The sequence below is a fragment of the Mastacembelus armatus genome, chromosome 7 (genome assembly GCF_900324485.2).
Source record: "Mastacembelus armatus chromosome 7, fMasArm1.2, whole genome shotgun sequence".
Classification (NCBI taxonomy): Eukaryota; Metazoa; Chordata; class Actinopteri; order Synbranchiformes; family Mastacembelidae; genus Mastacembelus; species Mastacembelus armatus.
The window spans coordinates 17011696-17031740 of NC_046639.1; the positions used below are offsets into that span (position 1 = coordinate 17011696).

Consider the following 20045-nt stretch of genomic DNA (forward strand, 5'->3'; position numbering starts at 1 on the left):
GCATGAACTGTATGTTGCTGGTTCAGTTCCCTGTAGAGTAAAATAAACTGTGTCAGGCTCAGAGACAGTAGAACTGAAGCAGATTCAAGGGGATTCAATCCCCTCAATCCCTTCTCTACCAGGATCTTAGAGTGGTGGGAGGTGATCGATAATCAATAACAGCTCCTCACTCTGTAAACACACCCAGGGCCAGATGTAGCTCCTGTACTGTCTACCTGATGGTGGGTGACTGACAGATGCTGCGTGCCTTCTGCAGGTACCGTTTTTGATAAATGTCTCCAATGGACGCGGAGAGTCTCCACCAGCCTCTCTAGTGCTTTCCAGCTTTGACTGCAGCAGTTCTCATGCCATGCAGTAGACTCTCAAAAGTGCACCTGAAGAGGTTTGTGAGGATGCTAGCGCCCATGACTGAAGAATGCAAATTTCTTCAGTCTCCTCAGGAAAAAAAAAAAAAAGCCTCTAGAGGGCCTTCTTGACTACAATGTGCATGTGCAACGTCTCCAGGATAAGTGATGTGGAATTTAAAACCGCCACCCTTCCTCGGCATCACCAATGGCATCACCGATGTTTGCCTCCCTGTTGTCTTTTGTGGTCTCACTGCAGAGATCACAAACAGAAGATAAGTCTCTGAGACCATCAACACTGTCAGTTCACAGCAGAGGACCGACCATTACAGCTCTTTCAAACGTCATTCAATTACACACCTGTAAAGACTCTTCAGTTAGTTGGTGTCATGGTTGAACAAAAACAATTATTGTATCAGAACTTTACAGAGTAGTTTTACAAAAATGATGTAAAAAGTACCTGCAGAACATGGATGTACTGGATGTACACCTTGGATGTCCTTCTGAAAGATGGCTTCCACAGATCTGAAAGAGAAGTTTTAAAGAGCCATGCTACATGTTGGTTGGAGTTGGAGCCCTTTGAAGGTGGTTGTTATGGGGTTCACCTGTTGCTAAGTTATGAGGTGGCAGTAGCATGAGTTATAGTGGTTGTTATGGCATTTGTGACTGTTGCTAAGGCTTTCTGCACACCTGCTGGGCATCAGAAAAACCTGTGAGTGAAAGTACCACACTACCATAATAAGGCTCACCTGTCTGAACTGGTCTATCACACCTGATGACCTGTGACCTCTCTGTACACCTGTCTGCATGTTTCCTCTTTCAGTCGATCACTCACCCCCACCTCACCTCTAGTTTGGGCTCATTTGATTTCAGGTGATGTCATCCACTTGAGCTCCTAGATGAACTGATGTATTATTATTATTATTATTATTATTATTATTATTGTTACATATGGACTTGGAGCCTTTTTCTTACTGTAACGCTTTAGTTTGAACTCATGTCTCATCAGCTGATGACTGGAATTAGTGATCCGGATAAACACACCTGTAGATTTGAGTCCATCCAGTCACATGGAGAACATGCAAAGTCTATGCCCTCTGACCACTGTGCTGCTTCAGTTTCAGAAATTTGAGACAAATTTACAAAGTAAAAAAGTAAAAGTTAGTTTTAATTTGTGAGTTGTATCTATGGTAACAGTAGTCTTGTCTGATTGGTCAGAGGGAAGCTAAAGCTGCAGCAATCTCTAAAACTGACTTCATGTTCGAGTGGTTTTCTGGTTGAGACAGGATCTAATGTGTTTTCATTTTCCACATCAATAATGATTTTCTTTATATATATTATGGTATTAGTTTAATATGTTCTTGCATATTAATATTTTGTTCCTGATGTTTGGATTTTTAGCTCAAGCTGTTCTTATCGATGAACTGTAACCCTCTGAGGTTTTATTTGTATTGTTATGTGTACTGTGCGTACTGTGTGGTGTTTATCGTTGAGCCTATGTTGGGCCAGATCTGCCTTGCAAAAGAGATTTTAATCTAAATGGGACTCACCTAGTTAATTAGAAGGTAAATAAAAATCTAATTTACACAAAAGCATCCAAAAGTTCAAATAAATTATAAAACATAAACATAAAACAGCACACTTTCTGTCATAGTTCGGTAAAACATGTGTAGCACCTTCCTGCAGACCTCTAAGGACCTAAACCGCTTTAGGAAGTCGTCTCTACACTTTTTTTTTTTTTTTATATATTGAACGTCAAGAGTTGAGACCAATGATCTGTTCTGCTTCTTCTTTAATCAACTTGAAATATAACCACTCAGGGTCGATGTGATATGTTAGTGGATTATTAGCGATCACAGGGAATGATGCAGCTGATAAAAGTGCAGCTAAAGATTCATGTTGATATTACAGTTTGGACCCGCAGAAGGAAAGGTGGCAGAAAAGCAGGGACATTCACAGTGTGAGTGATCAAGAATGGAAGGAAGAGTAGGGAAGTTTAATGATGAGGCTCGAACAGACGGTTCATAAGTCATCTGTTATTCAAAACTGGGAAACAATACTGGAAGGGATGAGTATGGTAACCTAAAAAAAAAACTCTATAATCTAAAATACAAGGCTGAAAACTTGGGGAATAAATTTGAGCGTATGATTTACATGATCTCATCAGCAGATAATCAATTTAGTCAACTAATCAGTTTCTGTCTGAGGAAAAAGAACTAAAAGCTAATAAGCCAACCAATAGAAACACCTATGTATTTTCCAGTTGGTGGCGCTAATGCTCTAATTTAATGTTTCCCAACTAAAAAAAAAAAAAAAAAAACTCCACGAAGAAGAAGCAAAACCAAGAAGAAGAAAAAGCTCCAACATGGCGGCCTCCGCAGCTTCACGTGAACTCTTTAAGGAGGGAGTGAGAGCAGTTCTTCACACCTGGCCCGTTCTACAGGTGAGTGTCGGCACTGGGGGGTCAGCCCGAGAGACAGATCCTCACTGAGTCCGGGCAGACGGGCTGAACTGGGAGCGGCTGTTAGTTCAGTGTGTGACAGGACAGGTGGTATTTTACTGAAGCGCCTGGTTAGATAAAGCAAACCAAGCAGAAAGTGAGCGCTCCCAGACCACGTGACACTACAGGCTGTCCACCTGGATGGATTAACGGACCTGAGCAGGACCAGTTTCCGACACGTTGTTTATCGCAGATCCAAACCGACACATGTTGTTTCGATCAATCAGATCTCCAACATGTAGACTGACCATGAGGCCAGTGTCTGTCCAACACCTGGAACAGCTACTCAACGTCACGTGGTCACCGGAGCTTCACACATGATGCTTTAAAATGTTTAAACCTTCATGTTTGAGCTGCTCAGCAACAGTCACATCGTCTGACCTCACACGCTGAAAAAGACGCGTGTTCGCCAACAAACTGTGGGATGGAAACCTCAGAAAGCGACCATGCTGCTTTATTACAGACTGTACGAGCAATGGGCGTCGGTTAAGTTGAAGAAAAACACTTATTCAGACTGAAAACGCAGTTTTCCCTGCCCTCTTTGGGTGGCCCCTGATGTGGGTCACTGCTGACAGTACGCAGACCCAGGATCAGTAACCGTCTTATTTCTCGCTTCAGATCGCGGTGGATAATGGCTTCGGAGGCGTGTACGGGCAGCAGAAAGCGGATTGGATGGTGGATGTTGTTCAGCAGTATTTCCATGACAACGGTAGGTAACCATGGCAGTCAGCTGATTACCCGGTTCAGCACCCACTGTATTTATTTATTAATCAACCAGTTCTTTTTTTTTTTCTCAGGGTCTTATGAGTGTGTCCCCAGACTTCCACACTGTAGTTCAGATATGGTAACACTAGTGCACAGTACAGAGTATGTAATGTTTTCTGATTAAACATACAGGGTGTCCATGAAGTCTCTTTACAATTTAAAAAATATATTACAAAGGCAATTGATGAGATATCGTAATCAGATTTGTTCTATGTACTCAGTGGTTATCAAAGTTCTTTCTATGGGGTTATGTTAAAGATATTGTGTAAGGAACAAAGATACGGGACATCACTGATCTAAAGCAAAAGATCACTGATGCCTTTGCCACCATTGATGAGGCTATGCTACAGCAAACATGGCAAGAAATCGAGTACCGTCTTGATGTGCTTCGTGCAACTAATGGTGTCCATATAGAGGTTTATTAAATGAGGCAAAAATAACTTCAATATCTACTCCTCATTTTGTAATAATTTCCACATATTTGTCTGTTCATTTGCTTTTGTAATAATTGTTTTTACATTGTAAAGAGACTTTGACACTCTATATCTGCATTCATCTATAACCTTAATGCTCCTGGCTAATTTACCACACGTATAGTTTATATGTGGTTTCCAGCTCAGTTTGAGGTCAAGATTAACTCCCAGAAACTTATTTTCAAACACTCTTTCGATTGTTATGTTTTCAATTATATATGTAGTAAGAATGAAGCGCAAATTGTACAAATATCTATAGAAATCCTGTGTACTACAGTACTGTGACACATTCAGTGCATTTAAAAACAACTGTTTTATGTTTCATGTGGATCCGTGTGATCAGCTGACCTGCAGCAGAGTGAGGTTGAGGATTTCATTGCAGAACTGATGGATCAGGAGTTTGACACAGTGATAGATGATGGGAGTTTACCTCAGGTACACACACACACACACACCTACACTTTTTAAACACTCATATTAACACAATGTAGTATAACGCAATCCCCTAGCCTAGGACCCTAACTCTGAACCTATGACTAATCTGAACTCTAAAACCAGGTGTGGCTCACTAAAATGGACATGTCCTCAGTTTCAAGATCTAAAACCTTACGGTGTACATGTATGCACACAGAGGCAGTTATTTGCAGAAAACGTATATTTGTTTTTAAATTTTTATTATGTATTAATAGCAGTGGACAAAAAGAGTTGCCATAAATCCACGTCCATGTGAATATAAGCCCAGTTTGGATCATGTAGGCATGAGATGGAGATGATTTGCAGGTTAGTGTTAGTAGCAGCCATTAGGCATAATCATTGGCTCCTGTCAAAGATTCACACTAAGTTAACTAGGTAAACTCTAAGGCCATGAACTGATCTTGGAGCGAAGTAGAACTAATTATAGCATCGGAGAGAAGGGCAGTAATTTAGTGACGCACATTAAGGGGAAGCAGGAGGAAGGTGCAGATTCACTGACTAATATAAAAGCATGAAACGTTCTGGTCTGTCCTTTTTGGAGATTGTAAGAATTAAGGTAAATGAGAAAACTACATTAAACTGTGAAGGAGTCAGAGCTGATGTGCAAAAGTTGAAACTACTCATAACATATTCATTGCTCAGGGAAAGTACAGCATGTTACCATTTACACAAATCGGATGGAGACTGAAACTTTACAAAAGGGAAACAAACCTCGTTTTACCTAACAATTAGCCATTTGAGTGCATGTGTCTGTGTAATAACAGTTTTGATTACAATATTTATTATACATGAGGTGAAACCTCTCCAATCAACTGCTGCCTGTCTCCTTCCAAAGAAAAGTCCAGTGCAATCATGACTCAGCCCCTGATCATTTTACTAAAAACAGCCCTGGTTAACAGTTCACCCACCTGTGTCACTGTGATAACAGGCTTTATCTCTGTCATCAGGTTGGACTGCTATAGGTTTCCAGTTTAGAAAACAAACAGCACTGTTAGATTTTTACTCCAGTTTGTGTGAAGTGTTAACACTGTGCACATTCCATCCATCCATCTTCTATACCCGCTTATTCCTTAACCAGGGACACAGGGATCTGCTGGAGCCTATCCCAGCTCTGTTTCTGGCAGAAGGCAGGGGTACACCCTGGACAGGTCACCAGTCCATCGCAGACTGTGCACATTGATGTTAATTCTCTCGTGTGTTCAGGTGTCAATCAGTCTGCTGCAGATGTTTAGTCAGTGGCAGCAGGGGGCGCTGCAGCAGCTCCAGCACACCATCGACACCCTGACAAAGAAGAGTCAGAGAGCAAAGGTCACAGCTCCCCCCACACCGTCTGATGATGACAGTGATGATGAAGCACAGGTATGTCTCTCGTGGCACACACCGCTTAATCTGAATGGTGCATTTACACACAGGTGAGTCAGAGGAAGTATTCAGGACTATGCTGGACAGTCAGGCTAGTTTAGAAGCATCACTGCTGAGAACGGAAACAACATCCTGGTGCAATTTGTATCTAGGTGTGGTTTATGTACAGGTACACTTTAAAGCCAGGTGTCACGTGTTTGTGTAGAACAGCTCAGTTCATAACTCGCTGTCCACTCCAACTATTGTTCTAGATATGATGAAATTCTTCTAGTAGTAAGAATGTTTTTTTTTAATTGGGAAAGATCCCATTGATGATAGAATGGCTTGCCATAGACGACTTTCTCTGTCAGGCATGGGTGTACACCTGCATGGATTCAGCTGCAGCTCCCAAACACCAAGTCGGTTTATATGCCGTTTCCCCCAGACACACAGAATTACTGGCATGACGTTAACGTTGGCTTTTAGTCAGCTTAATAATGTTATACTGGTCTTGGTAGAGGTCCGCTACATCTTTTCTGTCGTGCAGTGATCTGGTGCTTGCTTTTATCAGCTCACGAATTGACTACAGCAATGCACTGATAATACATAGTCCTCACTCCAGCATCTGTCACAGGTGCAAAATGCAGCTGCTCTTCTTTTAAATAGTCCAGATTCACCCACATCACCCCAATGCTATGTACTCTCCACTGGCTCCTGGTTCGCTACCATATCGATTTAAAACATTTCATGTTTGTTTTGAAAGCTGTTAATGGCCTTGCTCCACACTCTTTATCTGTCCACTCTGCTGCTGTTAGACGTCCCCAGGTCCCAGGTACAACCAGTTGGGCGGTCATTCGTTTGCTGTTACAGCTTCTAAACTTTGGAACACATTGCCACTTGATTTGCATGTGATTACTGACCTGGCCACCAGTCTTTAACACCTTATAGCATGTTTTTTTTTTTTTTTTTTTTATTCTTTGGTTCATTTTATAACTGGATGTTTATTCTGATTGTTATTTACTATTTCCTTGCTAATCTGTAGTTAATGTTAAAGTGTTTATCTGAAACACTAGAGCTTCATATTAACTTCATGTTTCTGTCTGTTAATTAAATCTGTTTTTGACAGGAGCTTAAAACAAAATGCAGAAATAAAACATCTTCCTCTCTTCAGGTGATGGAGTGCGAAACATCCAGTTCATCAGCCAGCAGGACAGATGCTCCTTCTCAGGATGAAGAGGATGGGTGGACGGTGGTGAGGAAGAAAAAGTAACAAGGAGGGTGAAGAGCAGTATAAACTGTTAGTCAGACTGAAGCAGCTGACCGTTGACCTTCAAGAGGAGGTTGTGTGAGACAATGAAACAGCAACTGAGGCCTCCTTCAGACTCGGAACTTCCTAACGGGTCGACAGCTGCTCGCTGTGGATGTCCTCACCATGACCCCATGTTCCTTCAAGTAAATATGGACCTAAAAGAAAGAAACAGAATCATTAAACCAGAGTCATTCTGGTTTGTCTTATATAAGACCTATGACAGATACACTCTCCTGTCATACTGCTGCATTTCACTGGGCTTCTACATTAGTGTACTGTCACATTACAATATGTTATAGTACATAAGAGTGTCCTAGTTTAATTTGACCCATCACATTCTACAATGACCTGTCACATGATTTCAGCTCATCCCACTATACTATGATCCTACAACCTAACACAACATGCTATGAAAATAATATACTATGGCCTATCGCAGTATATTGCGCACGACACATATGACCCACAACACGACACACTATAATATAAAACATCACACTGTACTATGGCCTATAACAATAGTAATACTATGTATAGCATAATACTAGTATAGTATACCACAGGTATACCACCTATCTCTGCCCTACACATTGCTACACAGGGACACCCCTGCATACTATGATCTATATTATCACTTATCAAATAACCTAGAAAAAAAAAAAAAAATACTATGATGGATCACATTATACTATGAAACCTAAGTGTACTACATACAATATGAAAGCCAGTACTATTGGAAAGTATGAGGAACATTTACAAAGATGTAGGAGGTGGCTGGAAGAGCAGACTTACAGCTTCAGTAGATTTTAGTTGCACTGCTCAGTATTTATACCACTAGCAAAGCATTTACACCAGTGGAACCTATAAGTTACCACACTGATATTAACATCTCCACTGATTAAATGTATATTAAACAGAAGCACTGCTTAACTAAACCCAATCCATACTCACCTCTCCCCTCGTGACTACCTGGTACAGCCTAACATGGCAGCTGACAGCTGGCTGTGCACTCCATAAAACCAGCTCGAACACCTGGAAGAGAAAGTAATAAATGTTCAACAGTAGTCAGGAGTCAGTAGCGCCCTCCTAGATGCAAACTAAAAAAAAAAAAAATTTTCTGATTAAACATTTGTGAAGATAATGTTAGCCGTTACTTACAGTCTTCACTGCCTCCTGTGGATCAGTAGAATAATGTCAAACTGAAGCACACTCTACACAGAACAAAGACCTGCTGACTGGTTTAAGCAAAATAAGTAGAATTAACCAGAAAACAGTGATAAATGCCCCTCAGTGAGTTCAAATAAATAATACCAGGGCCAAAAAAACACTTTCAATATCTGCCATTTAACTTTATTTTCACAGAAGAAACATTTCACACACATGACACCTTGAAAAAAAACAAAACAAAAAAAAAAAAAACACTTCTATGTCACTGTGACAGAGGGAGGGGGTGGGGTCAGTAGTCATTTCAAAGGCACTGTTTATTATAGAAACAAGTGAGAGCAGGTGAACAGGTTAGAGGTCACCTGAGGCAAACTCAGTTTTAGCTACAGAGATCAATACGGTCATCAGCTGCTGTCAGGAAGCTACAGTGTGCTTGTCTAAACCAAAACTCATCAAAAAGGTTCAGGAGTTTTAGAAGTCTCTTCGTCGGCAATTTCATACAAGTTTGGCAGAAAGTGAAAAAGTTAAATACAAACTCAGCAAACAACAGAAACTGAGGGAACTGTCAAATTCAGTCAAATGACAGAATGTGTAAAGTGAAGCTGATTCCTACGTGAGGGAACCCAAACTCTAGTATTTAAGAAAACGTCAGATCATGTTGTGATATGACATGATGGAGGTCAAAGGTCAGCAGAGGCTGAATCCAAACATCATGTGTCTTGTGCTAATGCAGTTGAGTTGTAGGGCCGTCACGTCTATGGTATCGATGGACAAAAAAAAAAAAAAACGCTGACATTTCTACATTGTCTTTTTGAAAACAGGCGCTCAATCCCCATGACTGTGTCTGTCTGTCTGCAGCAACAAGCTAATTTTACTTCACAGACAGTGGATTAAAGTGACAATGGAGAAAGCTTCTTTTAAAAATTGATTGCCAGGGTATTTTCCCTGCCATAAAGATGCAACAGCTTATACAGGGTACAGGTTCTAGTCAAAACATATACAGACAGATTTCAGTGCTGGGGTTACACGTTTGTCATGTTTTTGCTCTGCCCTGTCACATTTGTTCTATATGTTTTTTTATGTAGTGTCAAAATGAAATCAATAAAAAGTACAGAGGTGAAAATGAATCATTTCACCAATTTTCAGCAGCAGACAATTTAAGGCTAGCTTTTATCTAACTAGAACAAAAAAATGAAAGAAGACATTTTAATGAGGTCCTGAAGAAAATCTTTTTTTTTTCTGTGCATTTACTACATATAAACTGACAAAGACCCTGATCTGTAGATGAATTAAAAATAAGAACAGCTACAACCCTCAGCTCAGGGTCTGGTGTTACAATGTTAATGGTGTTCGACAAATCAAGTGAAATGTTTTCTGTGTATATCCAAGCAGCAGACCTGCACAGAAATGTTCCAGTTGAACATTTAACTTAAGTAGCCCTAACCCTCCAGTTCAGCTGAAACGTTAAGAAAAACACTGGAGGTTGTCTCCATGCAATAATTGTGAACTACACCTCTGTGATACTGCATCTTTGATCTCATGGAGACTCACACAATGATTACCTACTAACAGGTACAGTGTGTATATTTATTTAACTAACAGCTGTTGTATATTTAAAAAAAAAAAACAGGTTCTGTCTGATATAGCTACTTCTGCACTGTTCAGAAACAGGTGACATATTCCTTCATCACTATGAACATACAGTCTGTTTATGATACCTGGATTCAGCCTCAAGCAGATGTGATGGAGTTACAGTAACAGGATACGCTAATGTTTGTTTACCTGCACAGCCGATCAATCAGTCCATCAACCAACCTGTTTAGGAGACAGTTGTGGTGATAATTTCCCACACCATATAAAACCAACAGCACAGAGAGAACGACTCCTCTAACACTCCTCAATCACAGTGGGCGTTTATGTTTGCAGCCATGCATGCTGCAGACACTGTGCTGCAGTCGCTCTGCGTTCTGGCTGCAGATCCAACATAGTCAACAGAAAGTCACTAAACTGAGCTGCCTGATCCAGTGGCCACTCATACTTTTCCAGGAGAACCTCGAATAGACCCCATGGCTTCAGACTGGAGATGTGACGCAGTTCACCTGAGAAACATACGGAGAGGTGAGAAATTAGAACAAAAGATAAACAAAACAACTGTTAGAAAATAACTTCTTTAATAATAGGTCTGTGGAAATAAAAGCTGAAGAGAGAAGTCAACTCTCCCAGCGTGCCTTTCACTAACAAACAGCCAATCATAGACCCAGCAGACAAGCTGTCTTACCTCTCCTATTGAAGTACTCTCTGGAGTACCTGCCAGACAGTGCGAAAGGCAGAGGAATAGGACCGAGCAGTTCAATGATGTGAGCAATGTGATCTGAAAAAAAAAAAAAAAAAACAATACAAGAACTACTGAATACGCTGAATTACTTTAAAACACAGTAATAGTGTTTGTTATAAATCAGGGCCACATGCTGAGTGTAATATTCAAACTGCAGTACTGTATGTAGTAGTTTTACTTAGAAAGTATCCATCAGAGTGTAGTTTGGCATCTATGGTGTAAATACACGCAGTGCGTTATTGGTGTGTAGTACCTTCATCTCTGGTGTAATCTTCTCCTGAGTGGGGTTCAAACAGATAATCTCCTGTTGCCAGCTCAAATGCCTGAAAAATAATCAGTCAATCAAAAGTGATCAGTGTGACCCTGAAGACACAGCCGAGTAAAGATCACACAATCTGAAACCAAAAACCTTTGAGTTTAAAGCAGGACACCAATGGTAAAACACAGGGGTCACCTGACCTGAGAGGGAGACACCTTTAGACAGTGTGTATTAGTCTGTACCTACGAGCGTAGGTTAGTGTGTTTGTACCATGCAGGCGGTGCTCCAGATGTCAGCAGGTGGTCCGTACTCTGCTCCAATCAGAACCTCCAAAGCTCTGTACTGTCTGGTCTGAATGTCCTCAGTGAAGTGTTTGTGCTGGCCGAGAGAGAGAGACAGAGGGAGAGAGAGGAGCATTCTGATTGGTCTACAGATTAACACTAGAGGGAGGAAGAGGAGTAGGATGAGGACATGAAGTTATCTCACCACCCAGCATGCATTTCCCAGGTCAGCGATCTTTACTCTCAGTTTGTCGGCGTTCTGAGGGTCCAGAGGACTGAGGATGAAATCCGAAGCTGTAAAAACTGAAGGGAGACAGAGGGATGTCATGTTATCTGTTGTGTGTTACCTGTGTGTGTCAATGTGTTTGCGTGTGTGCATGTTTTCTGACCGTCTCGTCCACTTGAGTATCCAGATTGGGTAGAGAGTGCTGACTCAGATGTCGCTGACATCACAGAACTGGAGAAACCCGATAGGCCGGAGGCGGGGCTAGAGAAACGACCAGGGGCATGGCCATTACACCTGTCCTCCAACCAAGACAAGCTGGACTCCGGACTTGCTTTACTACTGGCTGTGGAGCAGGAAGTGTTGCCATTGACAACCAGAGAACCTGTAAACACAGAATAACCTATGTATATTTACAGTATGCGTACTGGTATGTCTAGCACTCTGACAACCATTGTGAGCATAATTCTATCTTTGTGTGGACATTTTGACCAGTCCTCACTTTTTTTGACTCCTGTTAGAGAACGTGCCACATCAACGGATGTCCTCATAAAGATAGAAATACAACTATATGCGTGTACTCACAGGTACCGTCTGTGGTGTCAGGTTGTAACGGACCATCCTCCTCCTCCATCTTCTATGAAGGCACACAGGAGAAAATGGAAACTTTTACTTTGAAGGGAACATTTGACATTTCCTGTCTTATTCTGATTGGCTAACAGGACAATACTGCTCAGAAGTAATAGTAGCAGAACTACAGGAGTACTGCAGCATGCAGTAGCATTACAGCACAACTACAGTACCTGTATGTCCACCAGTCTCTCCTCTAACAGTCTCTGCTGACGCTTCGCTTTCCTTTTCAGCTTCTTCTTCTTGTTCTTCGACAGTTTACCAACCTACACGCACATTAACACACAGAAACAGCAGAACACAGTGATGCTTCTACACAAACACTGAACACAGAGACTGGTTATTTTTCTGGCTTGACACGACTGCAGCAGTTTCTTTTTTTCGGGGGGGGGGGGGGGGGGGGTCTTGGGGAGTATCTCATGCACCAAAAGTCCATCTGAAATCTAACTGTGGCATTTCCATCACAGCATCACAGTTTGTATTGGAACCTCTGGACCACCAGGACAGCTCCTCTCCTGCTAAGTTTGTTTCACTGAGTTTTACCGCAGATTCCAATCTCTCTCTGAAATGGCAGCAACCAGTGAACACAGCAGGCACCACACCTGGCCACTTACCTGCAGATCCCTGGGAGCCGTGCTCACTGGAGAGACACACAGAGGCAGACACACAGGGAGACAGGAAGAAAACGTCAGAAACAGGAAAGAGATGGAAGAGTGGAAAAAAAACAGCAGAATAACTGAAGATTTGCAGAAGAAAACAGCTGAGTTAGAAAGAAAGGAGGAGACAGTTTAGCACAGTCAGACAGACACATATCGGTCTGAACAGAGTGGAAACCACAGCTCCCAGTAGCACTGCTGTCTGACTCCATCACTGACAGATTTAACAGGTTCATATCACGCTCAGATGGTCTGATCAAATCCTGGTTTCAGTCTGACTCAGTCTAACTGGTTTCATATTGTCAGGTTCTGATGAACATGTACTGTGGAGCTTGGTCTCGATCTCACACCAGGTCTTCAGACATTTTTCTGGTCTTGGTCTCATGGGTGATTGAACCTTGATTTCTCTCTGGGACAACTTTGGTACAAAAAAAGGAAGTGATACAGGATGACTATTGTATTTTTACCAACTATTCCAATATTTGTCTCCCTTCACTCTAAAACCAACACTGTCTGAAGTAACTATTACAGAACAAACATGTCAAATGGGTATTGTCACACCTCTATATGGTTTCCAGTCATATCTGTCTGACCAGTTACATGACGCTCCGCACCTGATGATCCAGAAGGAGGCGGGGCTCCGGTTCTCTGCCAGATGGTGGCTTCAGCTGCCAATCTCCTGATGTAGACCTCGTCAACATCCAGCAAAATGTTCTCTGGTTTAATGTCAGTGTGAATGATCTTACACTTAGTGTGGAGGTAGTCCAGACCCTGGAGGACCTGCAAGCACACACAAGTCATTGCAGACGTCAAACGAGTCTGAGTCAAAATGTACGAGTCTCTGCAGAGGTCAACGAGTCCAAGTAAACAGGTACGAGTCGCTGCAGAGGTCAATGAGTCCAAGTAAACAGGTACGAGTCACCGCAGAGGTAAACTAGTCTGAGTCAACATGTACGAGTCACTGCAAAGGTCAACAAGTCACAGTTGCTGAGGACATGTCCAAATCACTGAAGTGCTACCTGTCTGATGATGGTCTTCACACAGACCAGAGGCAGTCCCATGTAGTTTGACTTGATGATCCATTTTAAAAGCTGATGACCCAAAACCTCGAGAACCATGCAAACATCTGAGAGAAGCTCAGGAAACTACTGACTAACAGACAGACAGATGCAGTAAGTAGGTACATTAGAGACAGGTAGACAAGCAGTGAAGGATACGGACTCCATTGATACCAGAGATTTTGAAGTCATCGATCAGCTGGACGATGGTTTCTCTATAAGGATCAGAGGGGTCACTGTCTCTCACCTGGACAGAAACAAATTGGTCACTGCTTTCATTCAAAATCAAGTTCAACAGCAACACTACACCAAAAGCCAATTTAGTCTCAGAATTACTGTTCAGCTTTTTCCAATCTAAACCATGTCATTTGTCTGCTTGTCTGTATCTCAGACTCACACATCTGAGCAGTTTGATCTCATCCAGAGCTGTCTCGGTATAATGCGGGGCGCTCTTTACCACCTTTAGTGCCACAAAACGCTTCTTCCTAAACACACAGGTTCAGACGATGTTACATTACTGCAAACTGAATCTGTCCAAAACTCATAAAAAACAATATGTGCATGGTTATGTGTATATTGTGAGACATACTGTAGATCCCAGCAGAGCCAGACTGTAGAAAAATGTCCCCAGCCCAGTTTTCTGACTACGTGGTACCTCCCATTAAACAGGTCGCCAATTTTTACCGGGTAATATCCACCTGGAACACAAAAAGCACAACAAACGGTAGAAAACATATCGCAATGAACTGAGCATCCCTGATCCCTAACCTGGGATCTCGGAACTGGGTCTTCTCTAATTGGGGCCCTGGAGCGGTTACAGAAGTCTGTCAGTCCGGTTTACTTGGTCCTTATATTGGTTTGTGTAAATTGTTTTGTAAGTTTTTGATCGGAGTATCTTGTGGCAGGGTACTATGGTCTGGGTTATTATGAGCCCTTCAGTCCCTCTAACTAGAATGAGTGCAGGGTCTGTGTTCCCTGTTCAGAAAGGTAAACACGTTTCCTCAAGGGGTGTCAGATTCCACACGGGTTAGTGCCAGATTCAGTTTGTGAGTTGCATGATTCCAGACTATTAATTAAAGCATTCTATGTATAGGTACTTCACTATAGGTAGGAACTAGCAGCAGATGCTTTACTCAAGCATTGAGTTCTGTACTAATCAGACTTTTTAGTTCACTACACTGGAGAATGTATTAACAGAGATTTAAAAGACTGAAGTGTGAGTCACTCTCACCTTTACAGTAGTCTGATGGGTCTTCCTGCTCTTCATCATCTGAACCCAGCAGGTGAGCAGGAGGCGGGGTTAACTCTGGAGGGGGTGGACTCAGGGCAGGAGGCGGGGTGGTCAGGTGAGAAGTGGCTGACGACATCATGGGAGGCAGACCAAAGGGAGGACCCAGAGAGTCAAAAGATTGAAGGAAGGAGGGGGAGGAGGAGGGGCAGAGAGGGGAGTACAAGTTGGAGGAGGCACTGGAATTGACGTTCACTGAGGTCCTCATGAAGGAGTCTGGGTGGGAGGGGCTTAATGGAGGGCTGGTAGGGGGTTTGGCAGGATGTGGGGCAGACAGTGACTGTGTCCCCATTGTGGGATCAAAGGCATCTTGGTTAACATTGTTAGGTGAGGTTGGAGGTGATTTGGAGGGATCTGACTGGCTGTCAGAAACACTCACAATTTGAACAGTCCTGTGAGGTGATCTGAAGGAATTTGGGGTAATATTTTGGCTAACAGTTGCCAGTGATTGGCTGGAACTCTGGGCTGGACTTTGGGATGTGACAGGAGGTGATTTGCTGAATATCTGAGGAGTCACTAGAGGGGGCAGCGGGGCAGGTTGGGGGGTAGTTTTAGTAGGTGCCGGCGGTGCTATATGGACATCTGTTGTAGCACAAAGTTCGGGGATATTGTGGAGGGTGTTCTGGGGAGGTGTTGAGGGGATTCGAAGAACACTTTGGGGCAGCAGTGGGGTAGTTTCAGTGGATAACGTTTTAGAGTGTTGGGGGTGTTGCTGAGATGCTGTGGTAATTTCATTAAGATCATCTGAATGTGTTGTTGTACTTTCTGGTGAAGTGATGGCTTTTGGAGTATTCTGGGGGGGCTGCAGGGTGACTAGAGGGTAACTCTGCAGCAGGGTGGGTGCTAGGCTGTTGTCAGAATTCGGAGTCTGAAGATCACACAGGTCATCAGGCCTGAGAAACAAAAATAAGGCATTACACAAGAGCTAAACAGGAAAAGCTGAGAGTTGCAGTGAGATGCAGTAAAACAATATGACTTAGCGAGGACATTAATTATGGATAAAAACACTACTCTTTTCATGGTTATAGTATCTTTTTACATTTTGGTTGCCATTCTCAAGAAACTGGAAACTGAAGGCCTAGTGGCGTGTTAGTAGCTGGTATGTGGTGAAGGCCTCATAGCAAGGGAACATAGACCTAAAATTTATTTTAGCAGTACTGTCTGAGTTGTGACAGCTGCACTCGTTTCACCTAGAAAAACAAAACTGGACTACTGTGCACTTTGTGTTAATATTTTTAGAAACTTTTTAGGAAAATGTTTGCTGTTGGTGTCAAAATTTTTAGAAAGTCCACCGTTTTAAAATCACAATGTTATGCCTAACCCTCAATATCAACTTTTATCATGTGCAGAAAATCTGTTTTGTAGATCTGAGAGTTAATGCATGTTTTAATAAATGAAAGTTTTAAGTGGACATAGCTACACTGGTAATGACAAGAACTAAATATAGAGAATATGTAAGAATATTTAGAGAATGCTGTATTCATTAAAGCCACAATATTAAAGAGTTGGGCAGAACAAATACACTAACCGAGCTGCTTCCTAAACAGTGCTCCCAGTTTACCCCTCAGTCAAAGCAGTTGGATGCTTGTCCACAGAGCAATAGAGGAAAACATGACAGCCTACAGAGGTGTACAAACCAACCCTGACTGAGGATGACCAACCGTAAACCTGTCTCTACTTGTCTCTGCTATGTCTCCTTTATGCCAGTCCAGTGAACATCTAGTGATGATTCTGAGCTTTAATATTCAGTCAGGTGTGTCACATGAAATAACACTGATCATGTATCTGTAACACACACAGCTGCTCTCTGAGTCATGGACATTGTTGAAGTTTGCTTGGACTGGACTGAAATAGCCCAAAGAGTGTGTGTGTTGTGAGATCATGATTCGGGCTCTGGGTCTATTATTAGAGTTGGGTCTCTGTAGGCCAAGCACCAAACCTGTTTCTGTCAGCAGAGCAGCAGTTAGCTTAGCACAAAGACTGGGAGTGAGGGGAATCCGTTAGCATAGTTGTTTGCCTTACATGTTCTAGCTTGTTTACTGAGATGATGTGTGTAATTCATCACTGTCCTGATCAAACACTCGATGCAGAACTTACATTCTGTCATGTTTTATGTCATCTGCGTAGTCTGCACCTCTAAAACTCCATGGAGGCGTAGGTAGGTAAGTAAGTCGACTAAGAGCTCTGTGATGAAGTTTTCTGCTACCTAACCCTATCACTGCTTTCTGAAGTATAGACAGAAACCAGGATTTACTGTTTACTGGAAACATCAGCTCCAGGTTTTTAATGATGGGGAGAAATCTGCACACAGATGTTTAGAAACCCTGATACTGTTGTGATAATGTATATATGCATATATATGCCCAGGTTTCTACTGATCCATGTGAACAATACACTCCAAAATGTGACAAAGGATTTGACTAGAAACGGGGATACTAATGTGTATGTAAACGCACTCTTGGAATGAAACACAGCCCACAGACCACAAATCAAGTCTCCCACATGCAGCTAAATATATCCTCTGAGCGTGTATGAAGGGCAGCCAGCAGAGTGTGTGCGCACTAGAGAGGAGGGGTGGGGATTCGTCAGTGGGTCTGGTCTCAAGTCCCTGCTGGTTTCTTACCGGTTATCGTCTGTTCGGATCTTTCGGTGTTTCTTGCCTCTCCGTCGTTGTTTCTTGCCAGTGCCAGCAGAGTTTCCAGTTCCAGCACCGACTGCTGCTGAGAGGAGAAACAAGAGTCACATTAAGAGATACTTCCTCCATTTGATGTGATTTATTAACTTATTAACTCAAAGCTGAATCACACACAAAACCCCATGTTAAAATTTGTAAATTTAGTTAGCTGATCCTCATTAACAAGCATGTACTTCCTGAAAGGGTTGACTAAGCTACAAATTTCAGAATTTCCACTTTACCTGGCATACACACCACACACCAAAATTTATAAATCATGCAACTTTATTCAGAAGCAGCAAATGACATCACTAAATTTACTAATTTTGGATCACCAATCATACTGGGCTTTCTCATGAAATGTAATGACATTCATTTAGATGAATTTCAGACCATCAGTACAAAAAAAAAAAAAAAAATTAATCATACACTTGCATAAATATTCGTCCAAAGCATGCAGTCACTGGTTGATTGAGTTGCCAAACTACACACAAGCTGCATGTTTTTAAACAAAGTTCTAAATTTTCAGATGTGGTCTTTATTAACCTGATACCACTACATTGACCATTTTGTAAAAGTAATCAAATTCACCTCTTGGAACGCAATGATTTGTAAATTTCACTTTTTTTTTTTTTTTTTAAATGGAGTCTGGTGGTGAAGTTAGCTGACCCATAACCTTTACCTACGTGTGTGTGTGAATTTCTCTCTGTGAACACGTTTTAGTCTGACACCATTCTTTGAGGACATTTCGCCTGGTCTTCACTTTGTTTCAGACTCCAGTTTGAGGGTTTTAGGGTGAACGTTAGTTAGAATCAGGTTAGATTGGGGTTAGGTTCAGTTCAGGCATCTTGTGGTGTGTTCGGTTTGGGTTTGGGGGATGGGTTATGTCACTGAGTGTCCTCACAAAGACAGAAGTACAAGTATGTGTGTATAAAGCAGCAGCCGCGGGCTGGTACCGTTAGCTAACTGCTAGCTTAGCGTTTTAGTTGTTCTCCAGAGTTCAGACTTAACGGTCAAACACAAACTGCACCGACAACACAAACAGCTTCCCTGAACACCGACTCGGGTCAGGACCACTTTACCTATTAACATCTTGGCTCCTGGTCCTCAAACCGAACCGGGTCAGAGCGGTGTATCCCTGCTGCACCGACGGTAACGACAGTTAGCTCGTTAGCTTCAGTTAAAAACTTCGAAACTTCACCAGAGACCAGGCGGTGACATCCGGAGACAGTTCGACTACAGGTGGTAAAGGAGGTCCACAAACTAACCCGGGTCAGAACAGGCCTGTGCAGTGCCGCGTAGTGACCGCGAGCCAGTGGCCTGTCCGTTAGCCCGGTGAGATAACAGCTGACGGTCTGCTGTCTGTTAGCCTGCTAGCTCCGTTAGCTGCAGATCAGCGGCTCTCTCTATAGTATCCGGTCCAGGCTACGCTGCCTTTGCACTGGGTCGGCACCGGGTCCGTACCCGGTCTACTCCCTTATTCTGGTGGTATTTTGTTTGCTCTATCGGTCCTAATGATCATGGTCTCAACAGCTGCTGACAGTCTGACACCGGACACCGGGCTGCGCGCATGCGTAGTCAACGCCATGCCGAGACCGACCCAAACTGGGACCAGAAGCGGATCTAGAACATTTTAATGTGGGGGCTATATGTCGGACTATTAAAATATACAAAACTATAAACAATAACAAGTGCATGTAATTTTACCTCTAACTAGTGGAAGATTTAATGAAAATAAAACTGACCGGTTTTTTGGACCTGTAAACGTGTTTTTGCATCAGGAACAGTCCGGTACTGACAGTTGCAATCAGTCATTTTATGCATTTAGTCCAGGTAGTGTTTGAGACAGATGTCTTGTTTGGCTGCTTATGTTCAGACATCAGCATTTGGCAATTTTGACTTCTTTTGTTGGCAGCACGTGGGCCTTTCTGTGGAGTTTGCATGTTCTCCCTGTGCTTGTGTGGGTTTTCTCCAGGTACTCCAGTTTCCAGTCCAAAAACATGTATGTCAGGTTGATTGGTGACTCTAAATTGTCCATAGGAGTGAGTGTGAGTGTGTGTGGTTGTTTGTCTCTATGTGACCTTGTGATGGACTGGTGACCTGTCCAGGGTGTACCCCTGCCTTTCACCCAAAGAGAGCTGGGATAGGCTCCAGCAGATCCCTGTGACCCTAAACAGGAATAAGTGGGTATAGATAATGGTTGGACTTTACAAAAAATTCTCCTATTAAACAAGGGTTTTGGTATCAAACCCAGAACTGGCAGCAGTATTA

General features: G+C 42.5%; 2 protein-coding genes across 3 annotated transcripts; one reads left to right on the forward strand and one right to left on the reverse strand.

Annotated features, from left to right (window-relative positions):
• Nucleotides 1-2670: 2670 nt before the first annotated feature.
• On the forward strand, nt 2671-9247 carry tsr2 (TSR2 ribosome maturation factor). The gene is made up of 5 exons (XM_026333438.2): nt 2671-2787; nt 3463-3553; nt 4426-4517; nt 5760-5915; nt 7069-9247. The coding sequence occupies exons 1-5, from the start codon at nt 2710-2712 to the stop codon at nt 7165-7167; spliced, it is 516 nt and encodes a 171-aa protein (XP_026189223.1). The 5' UTR covers nt 2671-2709; the 3' UTR covers nt 7168-9247.
• srpk3 (SRSF protein kinase 3) lies at nt 8670-19354 on the reverse strand. 2 transcript variants are annotated; one of them, XM_026333435.2, is made up of 17 exons: nt 18857-19354; nt 17724-17817; nt 15044-15993; nt 14402-14510; nt 14210-14297; nt 13972-14059; nt 13774-13880; nt 13369-13534; nt 12713-12738; nt 12272-12364; nt 12054-12105; nt 11635-11853; nt 11451-11548; nt 11235-11342; nt 10959-11028; nt 10649-10741; nt 8670-10469 (listed from the first exon to the last, which is right to left on the reverse strand). In XM_026333435.2, exons 1-17 carry the CDS (start codon nt 18864-18866, stop codon nt 10285-10287), a joined length of 2556 nt encoding a protein of 851 aa, XP_026189220.1. In that variant the 5' UTR covers nt 18867-19354; the 3' UTR covers nt 8670-10284. The 2 variants fall into 2 exon arrangements, with proteins under 2 accessions (XP_026189220.1, XP_026189219.1); XM_026333434.2 differs by having other exon boundaries at nt 17724-17820.
• Between the last annotated feature and the right edge of the window lie 691 nt (nt 19355-20045).

Excerpts from the sequence above, each read along its gene's own strand:
- tsr2 (XM_026333438.2), top strand. The coding sequence starts at position 2,710 with ATGGCGGCCTCCGCAGCTTCACGTGAACTCTTTAAGGAGGGAGTGAGA. Across the intron at positions 3,554-4,425 it reads GCAGTATTTCCATGACAACG|CTGACCTGCAGCAGAGTGAG; the intron begins GTAGGTAACCAT and ends CCGTGTGATCAG. Across the intron at positions 4,518-5,759 it reads ATGATGGGAGTTTACCTCAG|GTGTCAATCAGTCTGCTGCA; the intron begins GTACACACACAC and ends TCGTGTGTTCAG.
- srpk3 (XM_026333434.2), bottom strand. Across the intron at positions 15,994-17,723 it reads ATCCGAACAGACGATAACCG|GCCTGATGACCTGTGTGATC; the intron begins GTAAGAAACCAG and ends TTTGTTTCTCAG. Across the intron at positions 12,106-12,271 it reads AGAGACTGGTGGACATACAG|AAGATGGAGGAGGAGGATGG; the intron begins GTACTGTAGTTG and ends GTGCCTTCATAG.